This window comes from Caloenas nicobarica, chromosome 1 (assembly GCF_036013445.1).
Source record: "Caloenas nicobarica isolate bCalNic1 chromosome 1, bCalNic1.hap1, whole genome shotgun sequence".
NCBI classification, from domain to species: domain Eukaryota; kingdom Metazoa; phylum Chordata; class Aves; order Columbiformes; family Columbidae; genus Caloenas; species Caloenas nicobarica.
In genome coordinates, this window is record NC_088245.1 from 213,843,578 (window position 1) to 213,870,921 (window position 27,344).

At 51.8% G+C, this 27,344-nt stretch overlaps 2 protein-coding genes across 2 annotated transcripts in view; both read left to right on the top strand.

Annotated features, from left to right (window-relative positions):
• The first annotated feature begins 1,006 nt into the window (after positions 1–1,006).
• The window catches only part of P2RY6 (pyrimidinergic receptor P2Y6), a 46,775-nt gene continuing 20,437 nt past the window's right edge, over positions 1,007–27,344 (top strand). Inside the window, exons 1-2 of the mRNA XM_065629129.1 lie at positions 1,007–1,099; positions 26,454–26,594. Coding sequence (XP_065485201.1) covers positions 26,538–26,594 — 57 coding nt within the window. The 5' untranslated portion in view covers positions 1,007–1,099; positions 26,454–26,537. The remainder of the gene's footprint in view (positions 1,100–26,453; positions 26,595–27,344) is intronic.
• On the top strand, positions 1,010–12,475 carry P2RY2 (purinergic receptor P2Y2). The gene is made up of 2 exons (XM_065629161.1): positions 1,010–1,099; positions 9,010–12,475. The coding sequence occupies exon 2, from the start codon at positions 9,014–9,016 to the stop codon at positions 10,088–10,090; it is 1,077 nt and encodes a 358-aa protein (XP_065485233.1). The 5' UTR covers positions 1,010–1,099; positions 9,010–9,013; the 3' UTR covers positions 10,091–12,475.

Sequence of the window (27,344 nt, forward strand, 5' to 3'; positions counted from 1 at the left end):
GTCCCATCCCTGGATTTGGAGAGAACTGCTATCCTAGCCCCGGCCCCGGTCCTAACCCCAGTCTCTTCCCCATACTGAGGGGGCTCCTTCCCCCATCCCATCCATTCTCCCATCCTTGGAGGGGTGATCCTGTCCTAACCTCAACCCCTGACCCATCCCCATATTGAGGGGCTCCTGCTGCTATCCTCCTGCTCCCATCCTTGGAAGGGGGGGTCCTGTCCTAACACCAGCCTCGGTCCCATCCATGGTCCCATCCCCAGAGGGGGGGTCTCCTGCCCCCATCCCACCCATTCTCCCATCCTTGGAGGAGGGGTCCTGTCCTAACATCACCCCCGGTCCCATCCCCAGACTGGGGACTCCTGCCCCGATCCTACCCCTGTTTTCATTCTTGGGGGGGGATCCTGTCCTAGCACCCGCGGTCCCATCCCCAGACGGGGAGGGAGCTGCTGTCCTAGCCCCAGCCCCGGTGTTGCCCGCGGTCCCATCCATGGTCCCTTCTCCGGTGGGGAGCGATTTGGCTCCTGTCCCGGTCCCGGCCCCCGGGGCGGGGGGAGCAGAGCGTCTGGCCCCATCCCAGCCCTGGTCCCATCCCCAGAGGGGGGTCTCTTGCCCCCATCCCGCCCATTCTCCCATCCTTGGAGGGAGGGGTCCTGTCCTAACATCACCCCGGCTCCCATCCCCGGTGCGGAGAGTCCGCTCTGGGTCCCAGTCCCGATCCCATCCACGGTCGCATTCCCAGTGGGGAGCGGCGGGGGGAGAGCGATGGGGCTCCTGTCCCTGTCCCAGCCCGTGGCGGGGTGTCTGGCCCCGCTCCCAGCCCTAATCCCATCCATGGCTCCATACCCGGCTCCTGTCCCAATCCCACCCCGGGGCTTGGGCGGTCCCAGCCCCGGGCGGGGCGCGGTCCTGGCCCGGTCCTGCCCCGTTCCCACCCCGGGGAGGGCGGGGCGGCCCCGCCGCCCGGTCCACACGCGGTGCTGGCGACCGGGGCGGGGGGGGCACAAGGGGACCGGGCACGGAGGTGGGGGGAAGGAGCGACCCCCGGGATGGAGCTGCCTCCGCCACCCGCCTGAACGACCGACACGGAGCCACCGGCCCGGTGAGCGGGGCGGGGTACAGAGGGGGTGCGTGTCCTGCCCACGCGGGACAGTGTGCGACAGTGCGGGACACGGGGAGGTGACCCCCGGGGTGGGAGGGGGGGGCACGCGGGTGGGACACGCAACGCGGGTGGAGGGGACACAGACGCACGGGGAGGGGTGGCACTTGGTGCCGGGTGGGTGACACGGGTGACACAGGGTCCCCGTGTAGCCAAAGCAGGGAAGGGGGCACTGCAAGGGCAGAGCTGAACCCCAGTTCTCCTCGTTACTGGGGGGGCAGCTCGCACCCCACATGCTGCCACTAAAACTGTCCCGAAACCCCCAAACGGACCCAAAGACCGGGTGGCTGGAGCAGCAGCCGCTGGTGCTGGCATGAAGTTTTCGAGCCGGGCACTCGAGGAAGCCTCACGGGCTCCGTTTGTTCCCCTCTGCCTGAATTATTTCCTTGTTTATGCGTTAATTCCCAATAATTGCTTTTTTTGCTTTCTCCCTTCCTGGGGGAATTTGCTGGCTGTTTACGAGGATTTTGCTGTACAAACCCCTGGCAAAAGCCACAGACTTGACTCCCCGCTTTACTCCAGCTTGTGTTTTTCCACCTCTTTGCATGCTGGAGTCCCTGTGTAATTTATTTCAGGGTGTTTCAATTTGCACTGAGGTCGGCGAGACTCCGTTTTCAAACTCTTTGACTCATTTTAATAGCTCCTAACCCCAAAACCGCCTTTTTCCCCAGAATGGGACTCTGAGTGGCATCACTACAGGAGCAAAATTAAAGGAAAAACATCTTATTTCTTTTTCTGCTCCAGTTTTCTTATCAGCTTATTGCAAAACCCATTTGGCAACCCGCTGCCTTCCTGTACATGAGCAGCAAACCCCACTCCCGGGGGGCCACCAATGCTGGGGACGGTGCCCCTGGCTCAAGGGTGGTGGCTGCTGAAATTGGGCCATTTCAACACGTACCCGGGTTCCTCTTCCTCATTTAGGTAAAGGGAACTTTGGCCTTCGACCTTGGTGGGCTACGGAGGTCTGGAGTGAATGGGGAGACCTCGAAATATTCTGCCAAGCCCCCGAGTGTGGCCACATCCTGGGGCTTAGTGGGTTATAAAACCTCTGAGAAGTATTTTTGACTGTCCTGGCACTGGGTGTCTTTTTACCCTGTCTCTGCCCGATGCGATTTTTATCATGTTTTTTTGACATAAAGCCAAAGCCATGAATAGTTTGCTGGCAGCGGAGCGTGCTGCCGGTCACACCGCCGTCCCTCCTTAACGCTGAACATCCCTTTGTTAAAGACCTAACGGGAACCGATCCATGAAGCAAAGACTCTTTTGCTCCTCCTTATGGAGGAGAAAATTATCCCCCAAATTCTGCTCCCCATGGGGTTTTCTGGGGCTTGGTGCTGCTTTGGCTTTGCGGCAACTGCCGGTGCCGTGGTCGAACCCGATAATTGCATTATCCCCAGTCTCGGATGCTGGTTATCTCCCAGAGTGTGCTTGGTTTTGCTGGGGAGGTTGTGGTGTTGATGGGTGACTCCCTCGGTTTGGGCAGGAGGCTGTTAGGTCTCCATGGAAATGTCATTTTTTTCCCAGATACCAAGTTAGTTGTAGGGTCAAACAGCTCCCAAAAGCAGGTGATCGACCAGAAACTGGTCCCACACTCTTCTCCTGGTGTGACCATCACCAGAACCAAAGCCAAATTCCCCGTATAAAAACCAGCCAAGGGCTTTATCAGTCCCCACGAAGCCAAAAGGATGCAAGAACCCCATTTCTTGCCCCTGCAATAATTAAAAATCAAAGTATAGGGCCTCAAATAGGATGTAATCTTCCCCCAGCCCTGCGGGATGCTGCAGGGTCTCCCGGAGGGCAGGTGATGTAGGGATGCAGGGGAAAAACGCACAGCGAACATCACCTTAGCAATAGCAGGAAGGGAAAGGTTTGTTCTGGTGATGAAGGGATTAAATATCGGCCAGAGTGAACTTTGCTTCCAGCAGCATCCATCCCTGGAGACCTGTTGTGCTGGGAACCGAGTCAGGTTCAACCAAATGAAGGCGGCTTTAATTACGCACAAGCGCCGGCACTGATGGGTTTAATGCTTTTGTCTAATTCACTCTAAAGCCACAGTTTGGTTAATCCGGATTGACTTTCCACAGTGTGGATGAACACGGGAGGTTTTGGTACCGCTTGGGAAACAGAGGCTCAAAGGGAGATTGATTCAGGGAGGAGTTCAGGAGTTTCTTGGGGAAAAACAGGAATTCCAAGAAAAAGTCATTTGGCTCAAAGCGAAACATTTTATCTGACCTACAAGCGAAGTCACAAAGTTCTTTGTAAGTCATTGTATCTTTTACACAAACTGCTTCTCCCCTTTTTAGGTTGTGACTGAAAAACCTTATGGGAAACTGAAACTCCCCCAGAAAAATAGATTTCGTGGGGAAAACAAGTTGAATTCTGCTGCTCCTCAGCCTGGGGGCAGGAGGGGAAACCGAGGCACGGGAACGCTTTGGTGGGGCAGCTCCATTTCTGCCAGCCAGAGTGGAGCCACCAATGCCCTCTGAGGTGCTTTTTGGGGAAAAATAAGAGAAACACAGATTCTTTGCAAGCTTATTTGGGGAGAAATGAGAGTTCCTGGTTATTTTGTGGATGGGGGAAGGGGTAAATCAGACCCATGGGGGATAAAAGAGGGACGATGCCTGGGACTCTGGGCAAGGAGATGGGTAAAGCCCATTAAGCTGCTTAAAACTTGCTTTTTGGGTATCTTGGAGGTGTCTTGCTTTGGGAGAAGCACCGGGGGACAATGTGGATGGTGGAACCAGGACATCTGGGGATGTCCCCAGCCCACGTTGGTGGCCGGAGCCAGCCCAGAGGAGAAAGGCGCTGAAGGTCACCACAGCAGAAAGAAGCCAAGTGGAAAGGGCAGATGAAAACCAGGCAGTTTGGCTCAAATTTCAGCCCGGTCCCATCTCACGTCTCCCAACCAGACAGGCTGGGTAGCATCCGAACACGCCGTCTGTTTGCTTTTGGTTGTTGGAGGGTTTCAACCACAGTCCCAAAGGAGAGAAAAAACGATGCCAGGTCATTTGCTTCCCAACGTAGTTCCTGATCCAGAGCAAGGATTTTGATGAGTCTACTAAACGCCTAGAAATTAGGGCAGGGGAAACAGCCGCGATCTCCTTGGGTCTGGTGCAAAGGAGTCGGGGCGGGGGAAGATGTGATAAATGGGTCGTGGTTTCGACCTCCGGCGTAAAATGATGTGAGCTGCGGTCGCAGTCGGTGCTTCTGTGCCACGTGGGTTTGATTTCCCAGGGCTGCTCACCAGCAGAATGAAGGACTGTGTCTGTGAGGTCCTGCCGGTAAATTAATCCACATTAATTATTTGGGAAGGTCAATTAAACCTCATCAACCCCCCCCTGAAAATGCATTAATCGCAGCCGTGATTTGGTTGGCACTTTGCTTGCTTCCATGCCTTTGCTTCTGCTGGCAGATCCCCAAGCACAAAACACCGTGGGACGGGTGGTGACGGCTCGGATGGCACCAGGAATGCTGAAAAATGGGGCAGAAACCGGGACTAAAGCCCTTTACTTGGTGATTCAGTGTCCAACCCGTGGTCCCGCTGTGCTGATCCTGGGTGCCGCTCATCCCTCAGCTGCCCGTGACCTTCTCCGATGTCACCCCCCTCCTTCTCCGTATTGACTCATCTAAATGTCCCCTCCCCTGCCGTGGTGGATACTGTTACGGGGGCGTTTTGGGATGCTGATATCATATCCACATGCCTGTGGGGATATATATTATATCTGAGGGCACGTGCCTGCCAGGATTGCAACACTGATCTAGACATGAGGAAGAAATTATTGACCGCCCGGGTGGTGAGAGCCTGTCCCAGGTTGGCCAGAGAGGTGGTGGATGCCCCATCCCTGGAGACATCCCAGGCCAGGCTGGACGGGGCTCTGAGCAACCTGAGCTGGTGCAGATGTCCCTGCTCATGGCAGGGGGGGCACTGGATGAGCTTTGAAGGTCCCTTCCAACCCAAACTATTCTGTTATTCTATGAATGCCAGAGAAAAAACCTCCTGCCATAACAAGGCCAGGAGAGCCGATGAAGCAGATGCAGGTGGCCCTCACCAAAGCATCTTGGTGTGTTTGCTTTTGGTAGTCATCGAAGAATTGATCCTGCTTGGCATCCCCAGGGACCGCTTGTTGCTTTCTCCCTCCCCTCGTCCCCGCTGGCTGCTCGATGCGTCACTGTAAGAGCTGCTGTTCGTGCCACCCGGCCCGTAGGCAGAGGAAAGGGCAGCTGCTGGCTTTTGTGCCTTCGCACGCCTTGGCTGGCCATGGCCTCTCCGTCGGGCTCCCTGCGAATGCGATGGGACTGGGGATGAAGGGGTGGACCGTGGCCATGGCCTTGACAGACACAGAAAGTTTTGTCTCAGGGATTCTGTGCAAAACGAGGGGAAAAAACATAAAGAAAATAAAAGAAAAAAGAAAGGCTTTTGCATTTTCAGAAGGAAAAGGAGGGAGAGCAAAAGGGCAAGGACAAGGCTGCCTTGTGAGCAGGGTTTTGTCTCTGTGATTACCCTGTTCGAGCCAACTAGAGAGTCCTGTTTGGTCCTTGTGCTGAGGATCATGGAATCATAGAATCATTTTGGTTGGAAAAGACTCTCAAGATCATCGAGTCCAACCGTTCCCCCACCCCGGCACTGCTCCATGTCCTGAGAACCTCATGTCTGTCTGTCCAACCCCTCCAGGGATGGTGACTCCAGCACTGCCCTGGGCAGCCTGTTCCAATGCCCCACAGCCCTTTGGGGAAGAAATTGTTCCCCACATCCAACCTCAACCTCCCCTGGCGCAACTTGAGGCCGTTTCCTCTGGTCCTGGCGCTTGTTCCTGGGGAGCAGAGCCCGACCCCCCTGGCTCCAAGCTCCTTTCAGGCAGGTCAGAGATCAGAAGGTCTCCCCTCAGCTCCTGTTCTCCAGCTGAACCCTCAGCTCCCTCAGCCGCTCCCATCACCCTTGTGCTCCAGCCCCTCACCAGCTCCGTTGCTCTGATGGAGATGTGCAGCTTGGCCCATGCTGCCCTTCACGTTGGAGGAGATTCCCCACCCTGATTTATAGATGGGTTTCAAATGCCTTGTTGTGTTTTCTAGCTGAGGTCGCAGGAGCCTGTGGCGATGTGGGCTGCAAGGTGGGGTGATCTTGTCCCCATCGATGCTTCAGAGCTGGGTGACGGGTTGTCTGCAGGGGGCAGAGGGGATACAGATGTAAAGACGTGGACAAACCACATGCAAGGCTGAAGTCTCTGGAGCTCTGTAACCCTTCCCTGTGCCTTTTAGGGCATCTTGTGTCATTTCTCCCAGTCACGGTGGCCTGTCTGACCCGTTTAATCTGCTGCCAGGTCTGCGGGCAACCTCTGTCTCATTGGCCACAGATCTGCAAACCTCAGAGGGAAGGAAGAAGTTGGGGTAAGAGCAGCTGGAATGTGTTTTCCCATCTGCCTGAGCACTGTCAACCCTCCCATCCGCAGGGACAACCCCATTGCCGAGGACTTGGGGGGAGCAAGATGAAGAGTGATATGATCAAAGCCGAACCGGGAGCCGGAAAAGCAAAACCCTGGGACCAGGACAGACTAAGATGGGTCCTGGTTCCTCATGTTCTTCGCAGAGTGGTTCCCAAAGTTACACTCGGGTTTTTGCAGATGCTGCAGATTACTCAGGTTGTGCACGTGTTTGTGGTTTCTGCCCACGTCCTTGGGAAACGTGAACCTTGGCCAACGCTGCTTGTGGTCTGAGGGGAAAAGCAGCGAAATGGGGGAAACATCATCAGGGATCGCATCCATGCCACATCTGGGCAAGCTGTTTGATCCAGCCTCTGGAGCAAGGACTGGGCTTATCCCCATGGATAGGCTGGAGGCATCTCTTCACCCCTTTCTCCATCAGCTGTGAGTTGTCAAGGTTCTTTTTAATGCCGTAGTGCTTCGCTTTGGTGAGAGATCATGCAGGTTGGCAGATTCCAGGAGAGCCTCATTGCCTCCTTCTCTGCAGGATTTAAATTTGAGGTAGGTTCAGGATAGTTTGAGGTCAAAACGGTGCTTGTCTGCACGAAAGGGCGTCCCCACGCCGTCCTGCACCATGGCAGCACCAGAGCTGAACCATTTAGCCGAGAAGGCTGGTTGTTGCTCTTTTCCACCTAAAATCATGGTGAGATTTGGGTCAGGGCACATCCCACATACTCAAAGGGCACCTTTACTCAAACCTTGTCTCCTGCAGTAGCTCCAGGCCTCTGAGCTCGTGTGCTGGATTCATCTCCCCACAACCTGTTTCCCCAAGCACCCCATGACAGGGTCCAGCAGCACAGGGCCCAGCACGTCGCGTCCCCTGAGATAAACCGGCTTGTTTTGTGGGAAGGGAGGCAAAAGCATTTTAATTCGATTCCTGACTGATGGGGTTGCTGAGCGATCACGTGTCGGCTGGGCCGTGGGCCGCGCCTGACGCACAAAGGGGCCCTTGTCTCTCCCTGATACAGACAGTGCCAGACTCTGTGTCTGCAGAGGCTCTTTCGAGTCCATTTTTCTCATCTCAAATGGTCATTCTCATGCATAAAACAGCTTTGCACAATCATAGGCAGACTTTCTGGTGGTAGTGATGCTGGAGGAGCAGGTCTCGAGGCCAGGAAGTAGGACCAGTGAGATGGCCATTATCGGCCCAACACCAAACCCATTAAAAAGTCATCATCACCTGCTGGAGAGGGGCCAGAGGAGCCCCAGAAATGACCCGAGGCTGGAACAGCTCTGCTGGGAGGACAGGCTGAGAGAGCTGGGGTGCTCAGCTGGAGAAGAGAAGCTCTGGGGAGACCTTAGTGTGGCCTTTCAGGACTTAAAAGGGGCCGAGAAGAAAGATGGAGACAGAGTTTTGAGCAGGGCCTGTTGGGATAGGACAAGGGGTGATGGTTTTAAACTAAAGGAGGGAGATTCAGGCCAGACATGAGGAAGAAATTGTTGGCCCGGAGGGTGGTGAGAGCCTGTCCCAGGTTGGCCAGAGAGGTGGTGGATGAACCATCCCTGGAGACATCCCAGGCCAGGCTGGACGGGGCTCTGAGCAACCTGAGCTGGTGCAGATGTCCCTGCTCATGGCAGGGGTGGCACTGGATGAGCTTTGAAGGTCTCTTCCAACCCAAACTGTTCTGTGATCATCAACAGCCAACCCAGGCAGAGCCCTTGTGTTGGAGAACACAGTCCCTTTGGCCAGCCATTGGAATTGCTCACTGAAGATCATGGTTCCCTTTTCCCGCCCTTTCTGCCTGGGGTTCAGTAGGACACACCTTTCACGGTGCTCAGCTGAGTCACTTCTTATGGTAGTTAAGCACAGAATGGAGCATCTTTTCTGTTCTGTAGCACAGGAGACCAAATTTCTGCATGAGCCTGGTGGGAAGGGTGGGTTGGGACATTGAGCTGGGCTGCAGGAGATACGAGTTGGCCCCCCGGTGTGGCCTGTGGTTTATTAGTGACTTTAGAGCAGCTTAATTCCTCCTCTGTGTGCCAGATGAAAAATGAGAATGAATAAAACTCCCTTTATCTGCTTGACTATAAGTCCTCCATGCTAGGGAGTACCTTGGACCACCCAACGCAATATGTCGTGGTCTTTGTGGGTATGTGATGCCACCTCTCACATCATTGTCACCTGCACTGAGGTGGCACTCCCTGCCAGACAGCGAGCCGTGCTTGCAGGTAGCTTTTGGATAGATGCAGCCAAGTGTTCATAGCAACCTTGACAGGAGGAGAAAGGAAGAGTATAGACATAGCATATAGTAATAATGACCGTATAGACCACACAATGTGTCACAGCATTATAGCACTAGGGTTTTCTCATCTAACCCACCTCTTCCGGAGACTCCTTACCTCCATGTCCTTACAGCCTCCTTGCTTTCCCCCCAGGGCGATGGCAAACCTAACAACTCCTCCAGCCTGGACCAGAGTCATCAACAGCTCCTTGGACCCAGGTGACGCAGGAGACAATGACTACAAGTGCTTGTTTGATGAGGACTTCAAGTATGTCCTGCTGCCTGTCACCTACGGCATCGTGTGCGTGGTGGGGCTCTTTCTAAACCTGCTGGCCCTCTATGGCTTCATCTTCAGGATCAAGACCTGGAACGCCTCCACCACGTACATGTTCAACCTGGCCATATCCGACACACTCTACGTGGTCTCCCTGCCCCTCCTGGTGTATTATTATGCCATGGGGGACAACTGGCCCTTCAGCGTGGGCTTGTGTAAGATAGTCCGCTTCTTGTTTTACACCAACCTCTACTGCAGCATCCTTTTCCTCCTCTGCATCAGCATCCATCGATTCCTGGGCATCTGCTATCCACTGAAGTCGCTGCAGTGGGGACACGTTCGCTATGCCCGGAGGGTGTCGGTCATCGTGTGGGTGGTGACCATGGTGTGCCAGTCACCCGTGCTCTTCTTCGTCACCACCAGCGTGAGGCGTGACACCATCACCTGCCACGACACATCCAGCAAGGACCTCTTTGGCCAGTTTGTCATTTACAGTTCGGTGATGCTAGTGCTGCTCTTCTGCATCCCTTTCCTCATCATCATCATCTGCTACTGTCTAATGGCCCGGAGGCTGCTGCAGCCCACACGGGGCATGTCCCGGCTGTCCCGATCCAAAAAGAAGTCAGTCAAGATGATAATCATCGTCTTGGTGGTCTTCATCGTTTGTTTTCTTCCTTTCCATGTCACTCGTACCTTGTATTACTCCTTCCGGAGCTGGGACTTGAGCTGTCAGACCCTCAACGCCATCAATTTAGCCTATAAGGTGACTCGTCCCCTAGCAAGCACCAACAGCTGCTTGGATCCCATTTTGTATTTCTTAGCAGGACAACGATTTATGAAATTTGCAGGCAACAAAATGCTGTGGAAGCCTCAAAACGAAATGGCTCTGGGGATCGTGCCCAACAGTCCCCTGGGAACCAGCAATGACACGGACACGTTACCCAAGGATGTGAAATCCTAGCTCTGCACCACCTCCGCAACAGAAGATGTGATGGGTGGTCAGGATGCTTTGGGGTTCGAGGCTCTTGGTGTTTGTGGTGCCTTGGCTTGCACCCACTTCATCATGGGCCATGTTAAATGCGCTTTTCTGCTTGTCGTTGTTTCAAATTTTTTTTTCAGGAAGATGCTGCTGTGGTTAAACACAAACCTTGTATCTCCACCTCTTCGTCCAAGCCTGTTTGGTGCTGAATGGCATCTCTCCACCCGTGAGGCTGGATGAACTCTATCGTGGTGGCCCAATCTGCTAAAAAGAAAAAATCACACCCTTAATGTCTTTTTCCAATGATCATTTTCCAAAGCAGAAACGCTGTGTGCAAAAGGTCCCCCCGAAGAAACCCATCTGCCTTTCTCCAGATTCCCTGGCACAGTGAGGGTGTCTCTGCGCCTTGGCAAGGGAGGAAAGGCTTTCAGTCGATGAGGAGTCTCAGATTCCAATAAACAGGTCGATGAAAATGTCAAGTGCAAATAGCACCCATAGCGGGAAAGTGTCTCCCACAGCTTTACATCCCTGGAGAAATGCTCTCCTAAGCTTCAAGGCCCGGACTCTGCTGGCAGAGTTGGGAGAGGACTCACAGCTCCTATCCAAGGGTTGGCTTCCCATTAAAAAGGGTGCTGGTGGACCTTAATTCCCACTGGAGTATACAGGTAGCATCCCATTGGAGTTTACTGGTACCACCCCGCTAGACTTTACTGGTAACATCCCACTCGAGTTTACTGGTTCCATCAAGCACCTGTAGGTTTCTTCAGTGGGGTGAACATCTTCCAAAAGACCCGTTAGTGCTTTCCAATAGCAACGTTCACCCTATAAAAGCTTTTAGGAACCCGCAGCTTTCTCCCAGCTGCTGACTTAAATAATCATCTCCAGCTCGTTAAAATTCAGGGTGAGCTCTTCATGTCTTGTTTTTGGCCCCCTTACTAGTGACTTACATTTCCAGCCAAGAAGTGAAGACTGTTACTCATTCCCTTGGTCGAATGCTGCCACATCCTCATTGCTGCTCACCTGTGGGACCTTTAGCAGCTTGCTGTGACCCAAAATGCTGCTGTCTGGTCTCCCCATAATCGCAGTAATTCCAGTGCTCCACTGGAGCCAGTCAGTGTATCCCTTACTGACAGCGTGGACCTTCCCTGGGAAATCTGGGTTTAGGAGCCATACCAGTAAACATGGTGCTAAGTAAAGCCTAACCCCAGTCCTGTCTGGATTTGGCCTACTATCCTGCATCAACAGGACAGTTCAAAGTAAACTGGAGAAAATATCCACAAAACACTCCACCAGAAGGTCGACTTGGTCTTTGTCTCTGTAATTGCTGGGTTGGAGAGCTGAGAGCCCAGGCCCATGGTTTCCTTGACATGAGGATGTTGATTCCTCACCCCAAAAATGAAAATTGCTGGTGCTGCAGCACTGGACGAGTCATATTTTGTAAAAGCAGCCCTGGCTCTATTTTAGGATTAGACAAACACATTTGATCCTGGCATAGACCAATTCCTCAGACCTCGTCTTAGTTTCTCCCATCCCTCCCTCTTGTGAAGTGGCTTGGTGGAGATCAAGACACACCAGTCAAGTTCAGCCAAGGGTCAACTGGAGCTTCTTGTGGTCCTGGCTTGGTGGAGCCATGGTCCCACGGAGGCCTCTTGTACCAACCAACGATGTCACAGCCACAGGAGGCAAAGGAGGGAACTGTCTCAGCTCTGAGCACCATCGGCAAAGAAAAAGAGGACATTTGTAGGGTGGTTCATCTCATCCTTGAGCGAACTTGTGGGATAAGATTGGGTTAAGACAGGAATTGCAACGTGGCAGCACCTTTTTCTCTTTGTGCCTCTGGTGGGAGCTTGGCTTTATGGACAGGGTCATGGCACAATCACGGGGGCGAGACAAATAATTACGAGAAATTAATTCAACCCAAGCGCTGAACTGGTACAAACTTTACTTCAGGCCAGGTCTTGCCTGGTCTCCCACAGTTGCCAAAGAGCAGCGTGATCACCGATTTACGTGCTCTGAATAATTCAACAAGAATGGGCTCAAAGTTCACTCCTGAGGTCCTGCTTGGCGATGCCACCTTTCTGACATTAGCCAGCTTCAAACCACCACCTTGGGCAACCCTGTCCTGTCAGGGGACTCCCTCTGTGATCCTGGTCCCACATGAGCTGGTGGCACTGTTCAGATGCAGAATGATTGGAGAGGTACCAACTGGAAATTTATATATAGAATTTTTTTGTTTTGTTTGTAAAAGCACTAACTTATACTAAAAAAAAAAAGAGTGGGTTTTGTGACAATGACTGTACATTTTTATTTTTGTAACATGCAGACACCTCAGATTTCTTATGGGAAATAAATTTATTTCGACCATGAGCACTCTTCTGCCACCTTCTCCTCAAAGAAGAGGGGATACTGGGGATAGAAACTGGGTTGTTAAATGTCATAGACATGTTTCAAGCTCCAGATATAGCTGTCCACACATGGGCTCCACAGCAGATACCTTCAGCATCTAAATGTTGTGAAAATTTGCTGTGGAGACAGGTTGGAGCATCCTAGTACACCCCAGGATGGCTCCATGTAGCAGGTCAAAGTGAACCTTTGGACCTCAAAAGCCACCGAGCAGTTCTTCTGACCTCCCTCTAACCCATCCCCACTGGTAGCATGACAAATTCAAGAGCTGATCTTGGTTGTATCTCCATGGACCTGTTGGATAGCTTCTCCTAGGCCACTCCTGTTGAAGGCCAGAAGAAGTTGCTAGATTAAGCAATTAATGAAAAAATCTCTAAGTAATTAATCTCCCGTTCCATGAATCATCTTTTTTTCTGCAATTCACGGAGTCACCAAACCAAGAGGTTTTATTCTATGTGTTGGAGCGAAACCTCATGTCCTCAAAGGCTTCTCACCTTCCTCTACAGACACCAGGAGAAGGTTTCCTGAATCTAATCACAGTCCCCATGAAAAATTACATATTTTGTTTACCATTGCGATATAACGAGACTTTCAGGACACGCTCATCTCAGCTGATGATTTTATTAAAAACTGTGATCAAGTTACCTTGAAATCTGCCTGGCAATAATCTGAGTAGCTCTAATTCCTTCGCTCTTGTCCCGAGGCTGATTTCTCCAGCCTTCAAATTAGTTTTGTGCCTTTTTGCTGCACCTGATTTTCCAGAAATGTCTTTAAGATGCAGATACGGTAAATGCTCGCTGCCCTGCATTGTGGGGTGGAGAAGAACTTCATGGTCCCCTGAGCCATGAGAGAAAGCTCTACTTCAGCTTCTCTTTTTAAAAAATTTGCAGCCCTTATAGTTGTTAGAACATGAAGACTCAAAAGCATAAATCCAAATAAATAGATAAAAGTCCCAGAATTGCTAAATTAGTCATCTCAAAATACGCTCTCCGAAAACTCCGGGCGTGAATGCCATGCGGACGAAGGACTCGCACGTGAAGAGCTTTAGCTCATGGTTTTACAGCATCACACCCAAGCTTTCCCTGCAATGACTTCTCTGTAGTTCATGTGAGTCACTCAAACCCAAGAATGAGAATTAAGCAAGAATAATATCCATTGGCGGGGAACACAGAGATCGTGCATTTACTTCAGAGAAACCAAAAAGAAAAAAAAAACCCAAAAAACAAAAACCAAAACCACGTTTTCTAAATATCTCTTAGCACTGGGAGCAGGAAGAGAAAGTTAAGAGCACGGATGGTTTCCTGCCAAGCAAACAAATCTGCCGTATGGGCTGGAGGGTTGCACACTTTTGTGAGACCTTCCCAGCATCCGAGCACGGGGCTTTTCCTTCCCGATGGTGCCTTTCTAGGAAGCAGACCCTTAATCTGGCAAAGGCAGGCAGCGAGCCACGTTATTACGGCAAATCGCTGGGTACGCCTGCTTCTTTTTCAAGTGGTGAGTCCTGGTTTCATTTTTCTTCTGATTTTTTCTCCTTGGGGCTTAGTTTTCTAAGGAATGAGCCTATCTGCCCCTCTGAGTCATTTCTGATCTGGTCAGAATCACAGAATCATTTTGGTTGGAAGAGACCCTCAAGATCATCGAGTCCAACCGTTCCCCCACCCCTGGCACTGCCCTGTGTCCTGAGAACCTCATCTCCATCTGTCCAACCCCTCCAGGGATGGTGACTCCAGCACTGCCCTGGGCAGCCTGTTCCAATGCCCCACAGCCCTTTGGGGAAGAAATTGTTCCCCACATCCAACCTCAACCTCCCCTCGCGCAACTTGAGGCCGTTTCTTCTCATCCTGTTTTGCTTGTTCCTTGAGAGAAGAGACCAACACTTCCCATTCTACGACCGCCTTACGGCTTGGAAAGATACTTGTCACACGATCAATGATGAGCAAGGAAAGGTGTCCCAAAGCTATCCAGACCAGTATCGGGTTCAAACAAAGGGAGGAGATTCCCAAATTCCACAAACTAATCATATTATTGCAGAAATTCCCCAAAATGGATAGGCTAAGAAAGTGTTTTCTTTGGAAGAAACCAAACCAGCAGGTGTTTGAAATAACCTGCCCATCACCCAGCTTTGTGAGGAGTTTATTTTAAGGCTTTCATGGGTTTAATACTAATATTTGCAGACTCCTTGGCAAATAGATGCTCGGGAAAGCCAGAATGTTTAAAATATCCTTTTTTTTTTTTTTTTTACTCTTTCTTTCTCCCCAAATACCTGCAATTATAAGCACAGGCTAAACACCAACATCTTGGTGTGTGTTTTGGGGAGCAGCTAGATTGTCACACTGAGAATGCACCCGTGTACACACACACATGCAGACACATATAAGCACATATATGCTCACAAAGCATCCTTCCCACATTCCAGGGAAGGGTTTGAGCCCTTGTGCCTGAGCACTGCCTAGTATAGGGCACGGGAAAGCATGTAAAACAGCCTCCTGTGCCCCAAAACCTCCCGATTTAGACAGGAACAGCAACTCTTCAGATCCTCCCAGAGAGCTGAAAGCTGCCTGATTGTGGCTCATCACCCACGAGATGAGCTGCGAGGTCTCAGCTCAGCGCTGGAGGCTCCTGCCTTTGCTGAAAGGGATGTGTCAAAGCAGCAACCACCCAAAAAACCCCAATCAAACATCTTGGCTGGGTGGGTTTTGCAGCCCCATTTGATGCTACCAGTGGTAGAGCAGGAGGCCCCCCACCAGATCCTGCTCCTCTGTTTGCACCATCCTCTGTGAAAAGGCATCTTGTCACAACCCCATTTCCAGCCCCCTCCCCAAATCCTGGTGGAGACCTGAGATGCCCTTAAAACACCAAGCTTCCAAACTTGAACTTGGAAAGAAATGGGTTGGGGGTTTCCAGCTGAGATCCCAGCTGGAGCGAAATCCAGGGGAGCATCCTGCAATGATTTTTAGTAGGGAAACCAATGAGCTGAATAGGCTGAACCCTGCTGCAGCAGAGTCCTCTGCTGGTGCTAAAGGGATATGGCAGCAAGGAGTTCCCACGTCCACCCTGGGGGAAAGTGAGGACCCTCATGGGAGCCGAACAATGCCAGAGGAACACCCCAGGATCACACCAAGGGATGGGAGCAGAGTCCCAGGTTGGTGGTGGGAGCACTGGGGTGCCAGTGGTGGGTCCTTCTCACCATGCTGGGATTTCATAGAATCATAGAATAATTTGGGTTGGAAGGGACCTTCGAAGCTCACCCAGTGCCCCCCCTGCCATGAGCAGGGACATCTGCACCAGCTCAGGTTGCTCAGAGCCCCGTCCAGCCTGGCCTGGGATGTCTCCAGGGATGGTTCATCCGCCACCTCTCTGGCCAACCTGGGACAGGCTCTCACCACCCTCAGAGGGGGAGAATTTATTCCTTATGTCTGGCCTGAATCTCCCTCCTTTAGTTTAAAACCATCACCCCTTGTCCTATCCCAACAGGCCCTGCTCCAAAGTCTGTCCCCATCTTTCTTCTCAGCCCCTTTTAAGTCCAGAAATGCTGCACTAAGGTCTCCCCGGAGCTTCTCTTCTCCAGCTGAACAGCCCAGCTCTCTCAGCCTGTCCTCCCAGCAGAGCTGTTCCAGCCTCGCATCATTTCTGGGGCTCCTCTGGCCCCTCTCCAGCAGGTCCATGTGTGTCCTGTGCTGAGGACCCCGAGCTGGCCCAGCACTGAAGGCGGGTCTCAAATTTCCACACAGGCACGCACGGCCCCTCAAAACACACTTCTGGTTTTCATCCATGGGACTTTCCAGGGGACAGAGATGTTTTCTATTCACTTTGAAGTTCCCCTTGCATGAGCTGAGTTGTAGCGTGTGAGAGGGATGGGGAATCAGCCTCTCCTCCCATGACCTGTGGTTTTGAGGGCAAGGAAAGAGCCTGGTCACCATCTGCCTTTCATCCAGCAGCCCACCCACCACTCCAACTTCATCTCTGACCATGTGTAAAGGCTCAATGCTTGTTTAACATCCTTGCTTCCTTTTCTCGTAAAAATTGAGGCAAGCAGGTTGGAAACCAGCCAGCCGCCATTGGGAAAGGAACTCAAGTGCAAGCCCAAGTGCATGGATGGAGGTGAGGGCCATTTGGGACCCATGTTAGGTAGAACTTTGATACGTGTTCTTCAAAATGGGCACTTCCCACCATCTCTGCATTTGGAAATGGGTTTATTTTGGAAAGATGTTCCTGATCAGCTGTTCACCTGGGCTATGAACCTCTCTGCAGAACCTCATCCATAGCCCAGAGTGCTGGACCAGCCATCCTGGTCCCCTGAGCACACCTGCAATGCCATTATTGAAGCTGTAAGCCTAGAACCAGGATGGGGGATGCAAGCCAAGCACTAGCAGATGCTTGCAAACCTCCTTTTCTAGGATGCAAGAGAATGCAATGCCTTCCTTTGACCTTCGTTAGATGAACAGCTCCACGACCCACACCCAGATGAGGTTCTTCTCTTGCTCCTCCTTCATGACTGAGTGCATTTTGCAGCCTGGCAGAGGGACGAGATGTCATGTGGATGCCAGCACAGCTTGTTTGCAAATAGGGTGTGGGTGCAATGCCCTGGCACAGCAGCTGTTCCTCACGGCCTGTTGAATGAGTCTATCTAGTCCCAAACAAGCAAACGGACCTGACCACCTTGGGGTGGGATTGCAAAGCAGGTCGTAACTCCTGGGAGTGCAGCTGGCTCTTCGGTATCATCCTCTCACTGCACGCTGCAATTTGCAGGGCTGAGGAGAAAGGCTGTAAGGAGTGGAAGGTGCTCAGGGCATGGCCATGTTTGGCTAGCAGAGTTCTGGTCCTCCTTGGGTGAAGGATTCACTGATCTCAGCTTCAGCACTAGGAGGGAGGGACATTGCTCTTGCTTTCAGGGAGCTGTTGGACACCCCAGAGCCTGCTGCGTGTCCTCATCCCTCTGTGCAGGACCTAGGATCACAAGGGGAGGATGCACTTCCCAGGCTCCAGGTCCCCAGGTTCACGTATCCCACCTGAGTGGACCTCTAAGCATTGGTGGAGAGCACAGGAGACCAGGTGCCCCACCACCAGCTCTATGAGAAACCAGGGGACCTACTCTAACAGAGCAACCTACATTGGTGGCACTTCCATTGAGGTAGCTGCCTGGAGTCCATCAGGATAGGATCAGACAGGATCTAGGAGAGGGATCCATGGAGATCTTAGGTCCAACTCTCTGCCCAGAACAGAGCGAGCTCCAAAATCAGAGCATCCTGGCCATGACTCAATGTACCCCAGGTTTGCATCTCAACGGGGTCCATAGTTGCATGACCCAGAAATGCCTTTTCCTCTCCACTGGGTATCAAGAAAGCCTAGCCAGCCAGATGGAAATTGTTAAATGACACAATTTGCCCCCAAAGAGCTTCTGCAGCACTGTCAAGGCCCTGTGCTCAACAGGATGCTGATACTCTGACATCTCACCCCTTTGGCATCCTCCCAGGGCTGAGACTTCAACAAACCCATGGGGGCAGTGGGTGGGTGGGCATCATTGTCACTGCATCATCACTAACGTCAGCTTTCCCAAACCCATCTGCACGCTGATGCCGGCCACGAGCCCCATCCAGCACACCACGGTGCACTAAAGCATCTGAGAAACCACAAGGATTGTGCCAAGAAAGTATCAAAAGTCCTGGAGCAGCCTCCCTGGTGATGTCTCCCCATCTGCTCTTCATTAGGCAAATGAGCTGTGGGCTCCTGGCTGGGTGGTCTGGGCTCGGGGACCCCTCTGCGGTCAGCTCCTGGGGTTATGTGCCAGGGTGAGAAGCAGCAACAGTACTGGGAGGGGGGAATTTTGGGGATTGTGGGCCTGGATGGAGCAGCATCCATATGGATGATGCCTCCAGCCAGGGCTGTGGGCAGCAGCGAGCACCCGTGTCCCATGGCCCCTGTTCCAAGCTGGTGATTAATACCCCACTGGCCTGACCTTCACCCAGACTTTCTGGGATCATTTCCTAGAAATTCATCATCCCTTCCCAGATGTTGCAGTCCATCTCTGCGTTTCAGCAACTGAGTGGTGATGCAGGGATCTCCTCTCCGCAGCACGAAGCCCGAAGGAAGAGCAGCACTTTGTGACAACTCCTTGTAGCATTGAAATCTCCCTCATGTCAAAATATTGCCCTTTTTTGTCCCAATTTTTGGACTCCCAAGTTTTGGTAACTGCTTCAGCATCTCCAGAAGGCATCTGGATTGAAGTATGATGTAAAAATTCATTTGTAGCAGCTGTTCTTCCTTCTGGTTGCCCGTAGATGGAGGAAGAGAGCTTCACCCCTCTGGGTTCCCTCCTTCAGCTATGTGATTGGTGAGAGTGCGTGGTGTTTTGGGGCTCTCCTCCCCGCTTTGGCCCGTCAGATACCTGGTTTGGGCAATTTAATGCCTGTCCTGGGAAAGGTGTTGGCCAAGACCTGCACAAGATCCTGCTACCCAATGAACCCACGAGGAAGAGAAGGTCCCTCTAGAAGCCCACAGACCCTCTCGAGGAACTCTAGATGCTGCATGAAACGTGGCCCTGGGGTAGAAAATGATGCTGAGTTCAGCAAACGTGGCTCCTCCTGGCTGCAACGGTGCTGACCCATGAGACAGTCCAGGACCCATCTTCTGGGTACACATCTCACAGGGTTATGCCCTCACCACCCCCATCCATGTGGCCACCTCCATCCCACCAGTGGGCATCCGCAAGAGGAGCTGCTTTGAAGGAACCCATGTCCAAACCATGCCAGCGATGGTGCAATGATTAACCTGGACATTCGCAGCCTAGAGCCATGGATTTGGCCAGCGATGTCCAAGGAGGTTGAGTCGTGCCAGGTGAGCACCACAGAGAACCAAGGTTTGATGCAAAGAGAGATTTCCCCCAAAGAGTCGAGCTGCTGCCCAAAGACCAACATTAGATGAGGATGGAGATCATTTGGGGGGAACAGCTGAATTCCCAGAGCATGCCATAATTTTTTGAGATTTTTATTGTTTTCTTTCAAAATGAAGAGGTTTGTTCTGGAGGTGCAAAATTATTCCCCTTCTCTTTTTTACGATACAAAGCACTTGACTTTTCACTTGTAAAAAAGATACTTTTTCAACAAAGAAACAGCTCATCTCTTTTTTAAGCAAACAAACCAAAGTAGGCAAGGGTTTAAAAAAGTAACAGAACCTCCTTTTGACTGGGATCATGTTTTCCTCCCAAATTTTGGTTCAAAAAATGCCTCTCGCCCCAGACTTGCCACTTGTCCGGGCTTTGTGGGTTTTGTCCAGTAGCGAGTTAATGGGATTATTGTGAAACTGGTGGATGCGCATTTGATGTAGACCCTGTGTGGGAGGAGGAATCAGTTAGAAGACTGTAATAAACCTGATTTAGCAGGAAAAGGAGCAGGAGAAAGACTTTGTTGCTTCATTACAGATAAAGTGTTCACAAAAGCAGGGAAAGATAATGCAATCCTTTTCCATTAAGGGCAAATGTTTACCCTGCTTGATGCAAACTGACCCCAGGTAATCTCAGGTTTAACGATGTGGTTTAATACCTCTGAAAAGGGCCTCTTTTGTATTTCTCAGGCTGTCATCCGGAGATGTCCTGCCCACTGGGGGATTTCCTATGGGTATCTGAAAATATCCTGGTAACAGCAGTGACACTTTTTAAACATGTTGCGAAATATGTGTTCTATATAAATATATATTTGTATTGGGTTTTTTTCCAAATGTGTTGTGCATTTTGTATATATATACTTTTACATAAGCCTCAGTGCCTCATCTCTGGCAAGGGCCACCGGGGAAGGGACGGGGCTAAGGAATGAGCAATGTGATACCTGCTCTGAATCACGCCCGGCTTTTGTGGCTGCAGGATTTTGCGAGATGGAGGTAGGGTTGGTGTGCTCGATAATCTCCGGAAAATTTCCCTGCCTTGGAAACTTTCCCACTTTTATAATCTCCATGTGTTGCCCTGACTCCTTCAGGTAGGACACTGGGTGGGTGATGGAGAGTGAGCCATAGTGGCCGTCACCCCCATGCAATGACAATCCGGGTCTTGGACAGGTCTTTTATAACCATGAGGACCTGAATAATTAATGGGGGATATCTTCATCCTCCCTTTGGAGATCATTACAGTTCCAGCCCATCTCCCTGCAGGACAGCAGGACAGGGACAGCCCACGGGAGGTGATGGCGCCTCCTCACCACCCATGCAATTCAGCACAATGAATTTTATTCAACACCAAGAAAGCTCTGCAGCTCTTCACTCTGGGCTTTGGTTCCTGTTAACTCATTTTTTCAGCTTTTAGCGAGTTGTTCCCCAAAATGTTCCAAGCACGCTCAAGCGTGTTTTTGCGTTCAGCTTGCCATGTTCGTAACCTGTTTGTGCCTTCCCTTTCGGACACAGTGTGGACTTTCTGCAGGAGATTTTCTTTCTTCTAATGGCATTTTTCACCCTGCTGTTTAGCTCTAGCTGCCCTGGGAAACCTCTTTATGGCCTTTTTGAATCAATGCTTTGCATTTGCATCCTCAGTTCACTTCCACTTCATCTGCAAACATTTCAGCCTTGTGTTCAGCTGCTTAATTCTGAGGAGCTTCCTCATTTCTTTGTAATTTCCCTTTTTGCAATAAAACACTGCATTAATAGCTTTTTTTTTTCTTTTCTTTTCCACTGCAAATACTTTACAGTCACTGAACCTCCTCTGCTAAATCCATACTACTTGTTAACCTTGGCCAGGCAGGGGTTTAGCCTGTGCCAAATCAAACCCATCAAGACAATGCCCAAGCACGGTCAATGCTATAGGTTGGCTATACAACTTTCTTCTCCAAGGATGGAGCACATACTCGGTGCTAGCTCAAGAGGGGTTTCAGGATCTAAGAGCTTTCAAGGCTTTTACAGAGGTTGAACTGCTGTGGACCTCGTCAAGGAAAATCCCAGAGCATCTTGCAGCAGACTCATCCAGTGGACCAGCTCTATTTGTGACTGTCTCAATGAGACAAATTCCTTTGTCTTGAAAGCAAATGTTGCTGCAGGAAATGCCTTTTTCAGATCAGATTCATGGTCTAGACCAGGGTTCAGGGGATCTCACTACTATCAACATCTTCCCAGGGCGAGGCTGGAAGAAATAGTGAGACCCCGGCTGAACTGGCCATCTTGGGGGACCCTCCTTGAAACACCCAAGGTTCTGGGACAACCAGGGCTGGTGGGAACCAAGGGGTTTCCATGGACATTTCTAGTCTGGGGTGGGTTTTCACCCAGTAGAGACTTTGTGGTCATCCAGCTTAGGGACAACAGTGCCCTCTGACCACATTCCTCCAGGGACAACCTTTCCAGACCATGGCTCCAGCCAGCAGACTCTGGGCAGCCGATGACTTTCCGGACACATAGACTCAGTCTAATTAGCCTAAGAGGAATATTTGTTCTGGCTTTACCCAGACCAGCTGGCCATGGGCCAGGACGTTTTAGCTTCCCAATGTGAGCCCTGGAGAGTCGCCGGTCAGAATGTTGCAGCGCAACAAAAACCTTGCTGTGACCCTGCCCATCACAGCTCAGCTGCTCGGGACTCAGCGGCTGCACTGGGAGCTCATGCATGGCTGATCCAGAAGAAGAAGAGAAGCATCCTGTGAGCATGGCCATGAGCCGGCAACGTGCGCTTGCAGCCCAGAAATCCACCCGTGTCCTGGGCTGCATCCCCAGCAGCGTGAGCAGCAGGTGGAGGGAGGGGATTCTGCCCCTCTGCTCCGCTCTGGGGAGACCCCCCTGCAGTGCTGGGCCAGCTCTGGGTCCTCAGCACAGGACACACATGGACCTGCTGGAGAGGGGCCAGAGGAGCCCCAGAAATGATGCGAGGCTGGAACAGCTCTGCTGGGAGGACAGGCTGAGAGAGTTGGGCTGTTCAGCTGGAGAAGAGAAGCTCCGGGGAGACCTTAGTGCGGCCTTTCAGTGCTTAAAAGGGGCCGAGAAGAAAGATGGGGACAGACTTTTGAGCAGGGCCTGTTGTGACAGGACAAGGGGTGATGGTTTGAAACTAAAGGAGGGAGATTCAGGCCAGACATAAGGAATAAATTCTCCCCCTCTGAGGGTGGTGAGAGCCTGTCCCAGGTTGGCCAGAGAGGTGGTGGCTGAACCATCCCTGGAGACATCCCAGGCCAGGCTGGACGGGGCTCTGAGCAACCTGAGCTGGTGCAGATGTCCCTGCTCATGGCAGGGGGGGCACTGGGGGAGCTGGGAAGGGCCCTTCAGCCCGAATTGTTGTATGATTCGATGATTCAACTTTTTGTGGTTCAAGACCTACAAAATGACTTGGCTTGATGGCAAACCTGCTCCCCTAAGCCAAATTATAGGCCCCTTTTTTCTTTTCAGGAAATCTTGAAATCTGCAAATTTACACAAGAGTATAAAAGCATCATCTTTTGTGGCTACACCAAAGAGCCTCTTCTTCGTGCAAAAATGTTGTGGATATCTGCAGATGCCCCTGATATGCAGCCAGCCCCCTTTTTGCAGGGAGAACAGTGTATAACTCCTTGCCTGACTGAACACTCACCAAGAGATAAGAATCCCATGTGGATATCTTGGGGGTCCTCAGCAACGAACCCCTTTCCTAACCACTCCAGTTTCTGATCTCATGGAGAAAAGAGGATGAGGACATCTCCTTCCTCCCCTAAATACTGTTCCTTGCCACCAGCCTGCCTCTTTGCTGTTGCTCTGTGTGGCCTGAGGTTTTTAATGTAAGCCAGAGAGAAAGCAAAAATGGAAATTCCCTGGGGCACAGAGGGAAGGAAGATGAAGAGAGAACAGTTTCTGATCCCGTGGCAGCTGTGAGGTGGTTTCTTCCCCCCGGCGGCCTGGGCTGTGCCAGCTGTGCAGCCGTGGGGACCACTGGGACGCAAAGCCCAGGGCAGGTTGACCTTGGTGGGTCACATCTCACCAGACTTTGCTCCTCAAGTGAGGTAATCAGAAGTGCAGAGGTGGAAAGGGGCTGAAGTGACATAGAATCATAGAATAGTTTGATTTGGAAGGGACCTTCAAAGCTCACCCAGTGCCACCCCTGCCATGAGCAGGGACATCTGCACCAGCTCAGGTTGCTCAGAGCCCCTTCCAGCCTGGCCTGGGATGTCTCCAGGGATGGGGCATCCACCACCTCTCTGGGCTGCTCTCCATCGCTCCATCCCTCCATCCTCAGCCTCAACTGACACCAGGGGTTGCCCCAACCCAGGTGCAGGACCTTGCACTTGGCCGTGTTGAACCTCATGAAGTTCACATGGGCCCGCTTCTCAAGCTTGTATGTCTGAGGTTCTAGACGGACAGAGTCAGGATGAAACACTGGATGCCTGATCCAGCATCTTGCCATCAAGATCATGGGCAACCAGGAGAAAGAGGACAAGGACTGTGGGATCTCTGGTTGTGCTGGTGGTGGATGATGGGACATGTAGCCACGTGCCTTACAGCAACACCCAGCTCAGGTGCTCCCTGTGGAGCTGGAGAAGCTGGAGGTTTAACCGCAGATGGATTCCATCAGGTCTAATAGGGGTTTCTCCTTGCCTTATCCCCTGCGGAGGTATCATTCAGGGTCTGACTCCTTCCTCTTCCACATGCTGGTGAGAAAATCAGAATCTATGAGCTTCTCACCTTCCTCCAGGTGTGACCAAATAGACCAACAGGCTCAGAGGTGATTCATCACAGAATCATAGAATCATTTTGGTTGGAAAAGACCCTCAAGATCATTGAGTCCAGCTATTAACCCGACACTAAACCATGTCTCTAAGAACCTCATCTCTGTGTCAATTAAGCACCTCCAGGGATGGTGACTCCACCACTGCCCTGGGCAGCCTGTTCCAATGCTTGACAACCCTTTCCAGGAAGAAAATTTTCCTCATATCCAACCTAAACCTCTCCTGGCGCAACCCAAGGCCATGTCCCCTCTCATCGCATTGGGGTTGGACTAGATGACCTTTGAAGGTCTCTTCCAACTCATATTATTCTATGGTTCTTCCAAGCACCACAAAATTAGCAGGGCCTGTATGAGAGCTACAGTTCCCGTGGCTGGGTGGTCAGTGCCAATGTGCAGGACTTAGGAGGTCTCACATGTTCTGCTGACCTGCTTGGGAAAGCAGCCGGTCCTGCCGAAGGGCCATTTTCACCCTTTCTGACTTCTTCGCATTACTTGATCCCAATTTCCATCAACTCCTGAGTCCTGCCAGTAGCCGCTTAAATATTGTCATTTATAGTGGTAATTTTTAACCTCGGGGGTGCAAAGGGCAGCAGAGCAAAGCAATCTAGTTTGAACGTACGTGATTTTGGACCTGGTCCCACAGGGGCAGGATATGTCTGTGCCCGCAAGGCTGGCAGTGTGTGTCCCTCTCCTATCTCTGGCACAGTCCAGGGTCACTTGGCCCTGGATGCGTCTTCGTGGAGCTGAAACATTTCCATGTTTTGCAGCCCGGCGGGGCTTTGCTTATGGCTGTTCTCCCACACGTTATCTTAGCGTGGCTCCCTGCAGCTGTACCAGCTCTTATCTCCCTGCAAACACTCTCCTCATGCTTATAAACTGGGGGCAATTAAAAACTGGGAGCACTTTTAAACGGAGACCACTTTTAAACTGGGAGCATGCCGCTTCCCTGCCAGCTGGTTTTGCCGTGGTGGTGGCATGAAGGGGAGATTTGGGGCAGTAAATACATGGTTGCACCCATTTTTTCTCTATTTTTTGGGCCTTTTCTCTTTATGTTGCACTGGGAGCCAGTCTACCCAGCCTGGATGAACTGGGAGGGGTGGGAAAGGCGTGTTGGGAGGCGTTGCTGGAGGAGAGAGACCTCCAGCCCCCCATGTGTGGGGGGATGCAGGCCTCGGTGGTTGTCCCCCCTTGCCCGTGGTGGGTAAAAGGTGCAAGATGCCCCCAAAGATGCTGACCTGGAGGACAAGCGCAGGCTGGAGCCAGTGGCCAGTGGGAACGGGACTGTTTGGGCTAAAAGAGAGGCCGATTAGAGCTGCTCAAGGCCCTCAGAAAACCAACCTCGCTGCGGCAGCGAGTGTGAGGAGCTGGAGAAGAGAAACCAGCTTGGACATCCCACCAAACATGGGGACCAGCTCTGCCCATGATTGCTGAAGCCACACAGCCCAGCATCTGTTTTTGCTGTGATTGCTGGAAACTTCATAGAATTATAGAATCACAGAACCATTTTGGTTGGAAGAGACCCTCAAGATCACCAGCCCTGGCACTACCCCATGTCCCTGAGAACCTCATGTCCGTCTGTCCAACCCCTCCAGGCATGGTGACTCCAGCACTGCCCTGGGCAGCCTGTTCCAATGCCCCACAGCCCTTTGGGGAAGAAATTGTTCCCCACATCCAACCTCAACCTCCCCTGGCGCAACTTGAGGCCGTTTCCTCTGGTCCTGGCGCTTGTTCCTGGGGAGCAGAGCCCGACCCCCCCTGGCTCCAAGCTCCTTTCAGGCAGGTCAGAGATCAGAAGGTCTCCCCTCAGCTCCTGTTCTCCAGCTGAACCCCCAGCTCCCTCAGCCGCTCCCATCACACTTGTGCTCCAGTAATTCGAAGGAATTTGTGGTTGCCTGAGACCCCTCCAAGCCTTGGTCAGCAATGCTTTTTGGGAACCAGGTGATGGGTGGACCTCTGCATCCCCCAAAACTGCCTGCTGCCCCCAAAAGCACCATTGCTAGGGTATTTATGGCATTTTGTGCCCAGAGCCACACATGTGACAACCATCACATCTCCCCTGAACACCTCCCAGGAAAGCACTGAGCTTCAGCCTTTTGGCTCTCCCACCCAGAGCATATTTCTTCCCCTACATCCATGTTGTCAATGAGGTGTGAGATGCCCATGTGGAACAGAAAGTAGAAAATGGGACAGGAAATAGGTATCTCTTCCTGCCACAGATCCTTCCCCAACCTTCACTTAACCAAGTAGTATATAACAGCCCAGTATTTCACTTGCTTTCTCCCCAAACCAGATGCGACATGGACTTTTTGTGCTCAGCCACCAGCCTAGAACTCGAGGGTTACCTTGGTCCAACCAAGGAGGATAATTGCCATCAATGGCACCAGCCACAGAGATGCCACAGCCCGGGGATGAAATATCTAAAGCGAAGCAGGTATGAGAGGCATTTCTGTACTGTGCACAGATCTGTGTACCGTGCCCATCCCTCCACCCCCAACCCCATCCTCGTCTTAATCTTACTTTCTGTGAGTGCAAGATGTTCGGAGTGAATGTTCTCCAAAACAACAGTTATGGGAATTTGGACCTTATTCTCTCAAAAGCCTCGAAGTTGATGTTTTCCACAGCCTGGAGAACATCTTTAAGGTGACTGGGATGGTGAACCTGGCTTGGCAGAGCACCTGGGTCAGTACGGATCCCTCTCCAGGGGCATGGGGAGGTCACCTGGCCTGGTTTCAGCAAGTAAATGTCCACCATGGAAATGTGAGAGGAGTATCTGGAACCAGAGAGAAGGATATTTCCCAAAGACGCTATCTCCAGGGATGCAGAGTGAATTGTCCTTTGGAGGTAGCTGGTTCTCCCCATGGTCTATAGAAGCAGCCTCAAGACTCAAACACGGACCTTTTAAAACAAAAAAAGACACCATGGCCCAAGGTGATGGAGGTCTCATTTCTGCTCGGGATTTTCCATTCTCTTTAGACTTCCGTCTTGCGAACAGTCACGGGAGACATTTCCCCTCCTTAGCACATGGTCAGCACCATCGGAGAGAAGGACGCGCCTCGGCCAGGACCTTGGGGTGGTCTCACCCTGTCTGATCTCCAGCCGAGACACTCGGGAGGGCTCTGGGCCAGCTACGAGAGATGAAAGCGGTTTGGTTCCCCATTGTCCTTGTATGGGAATTTGGATG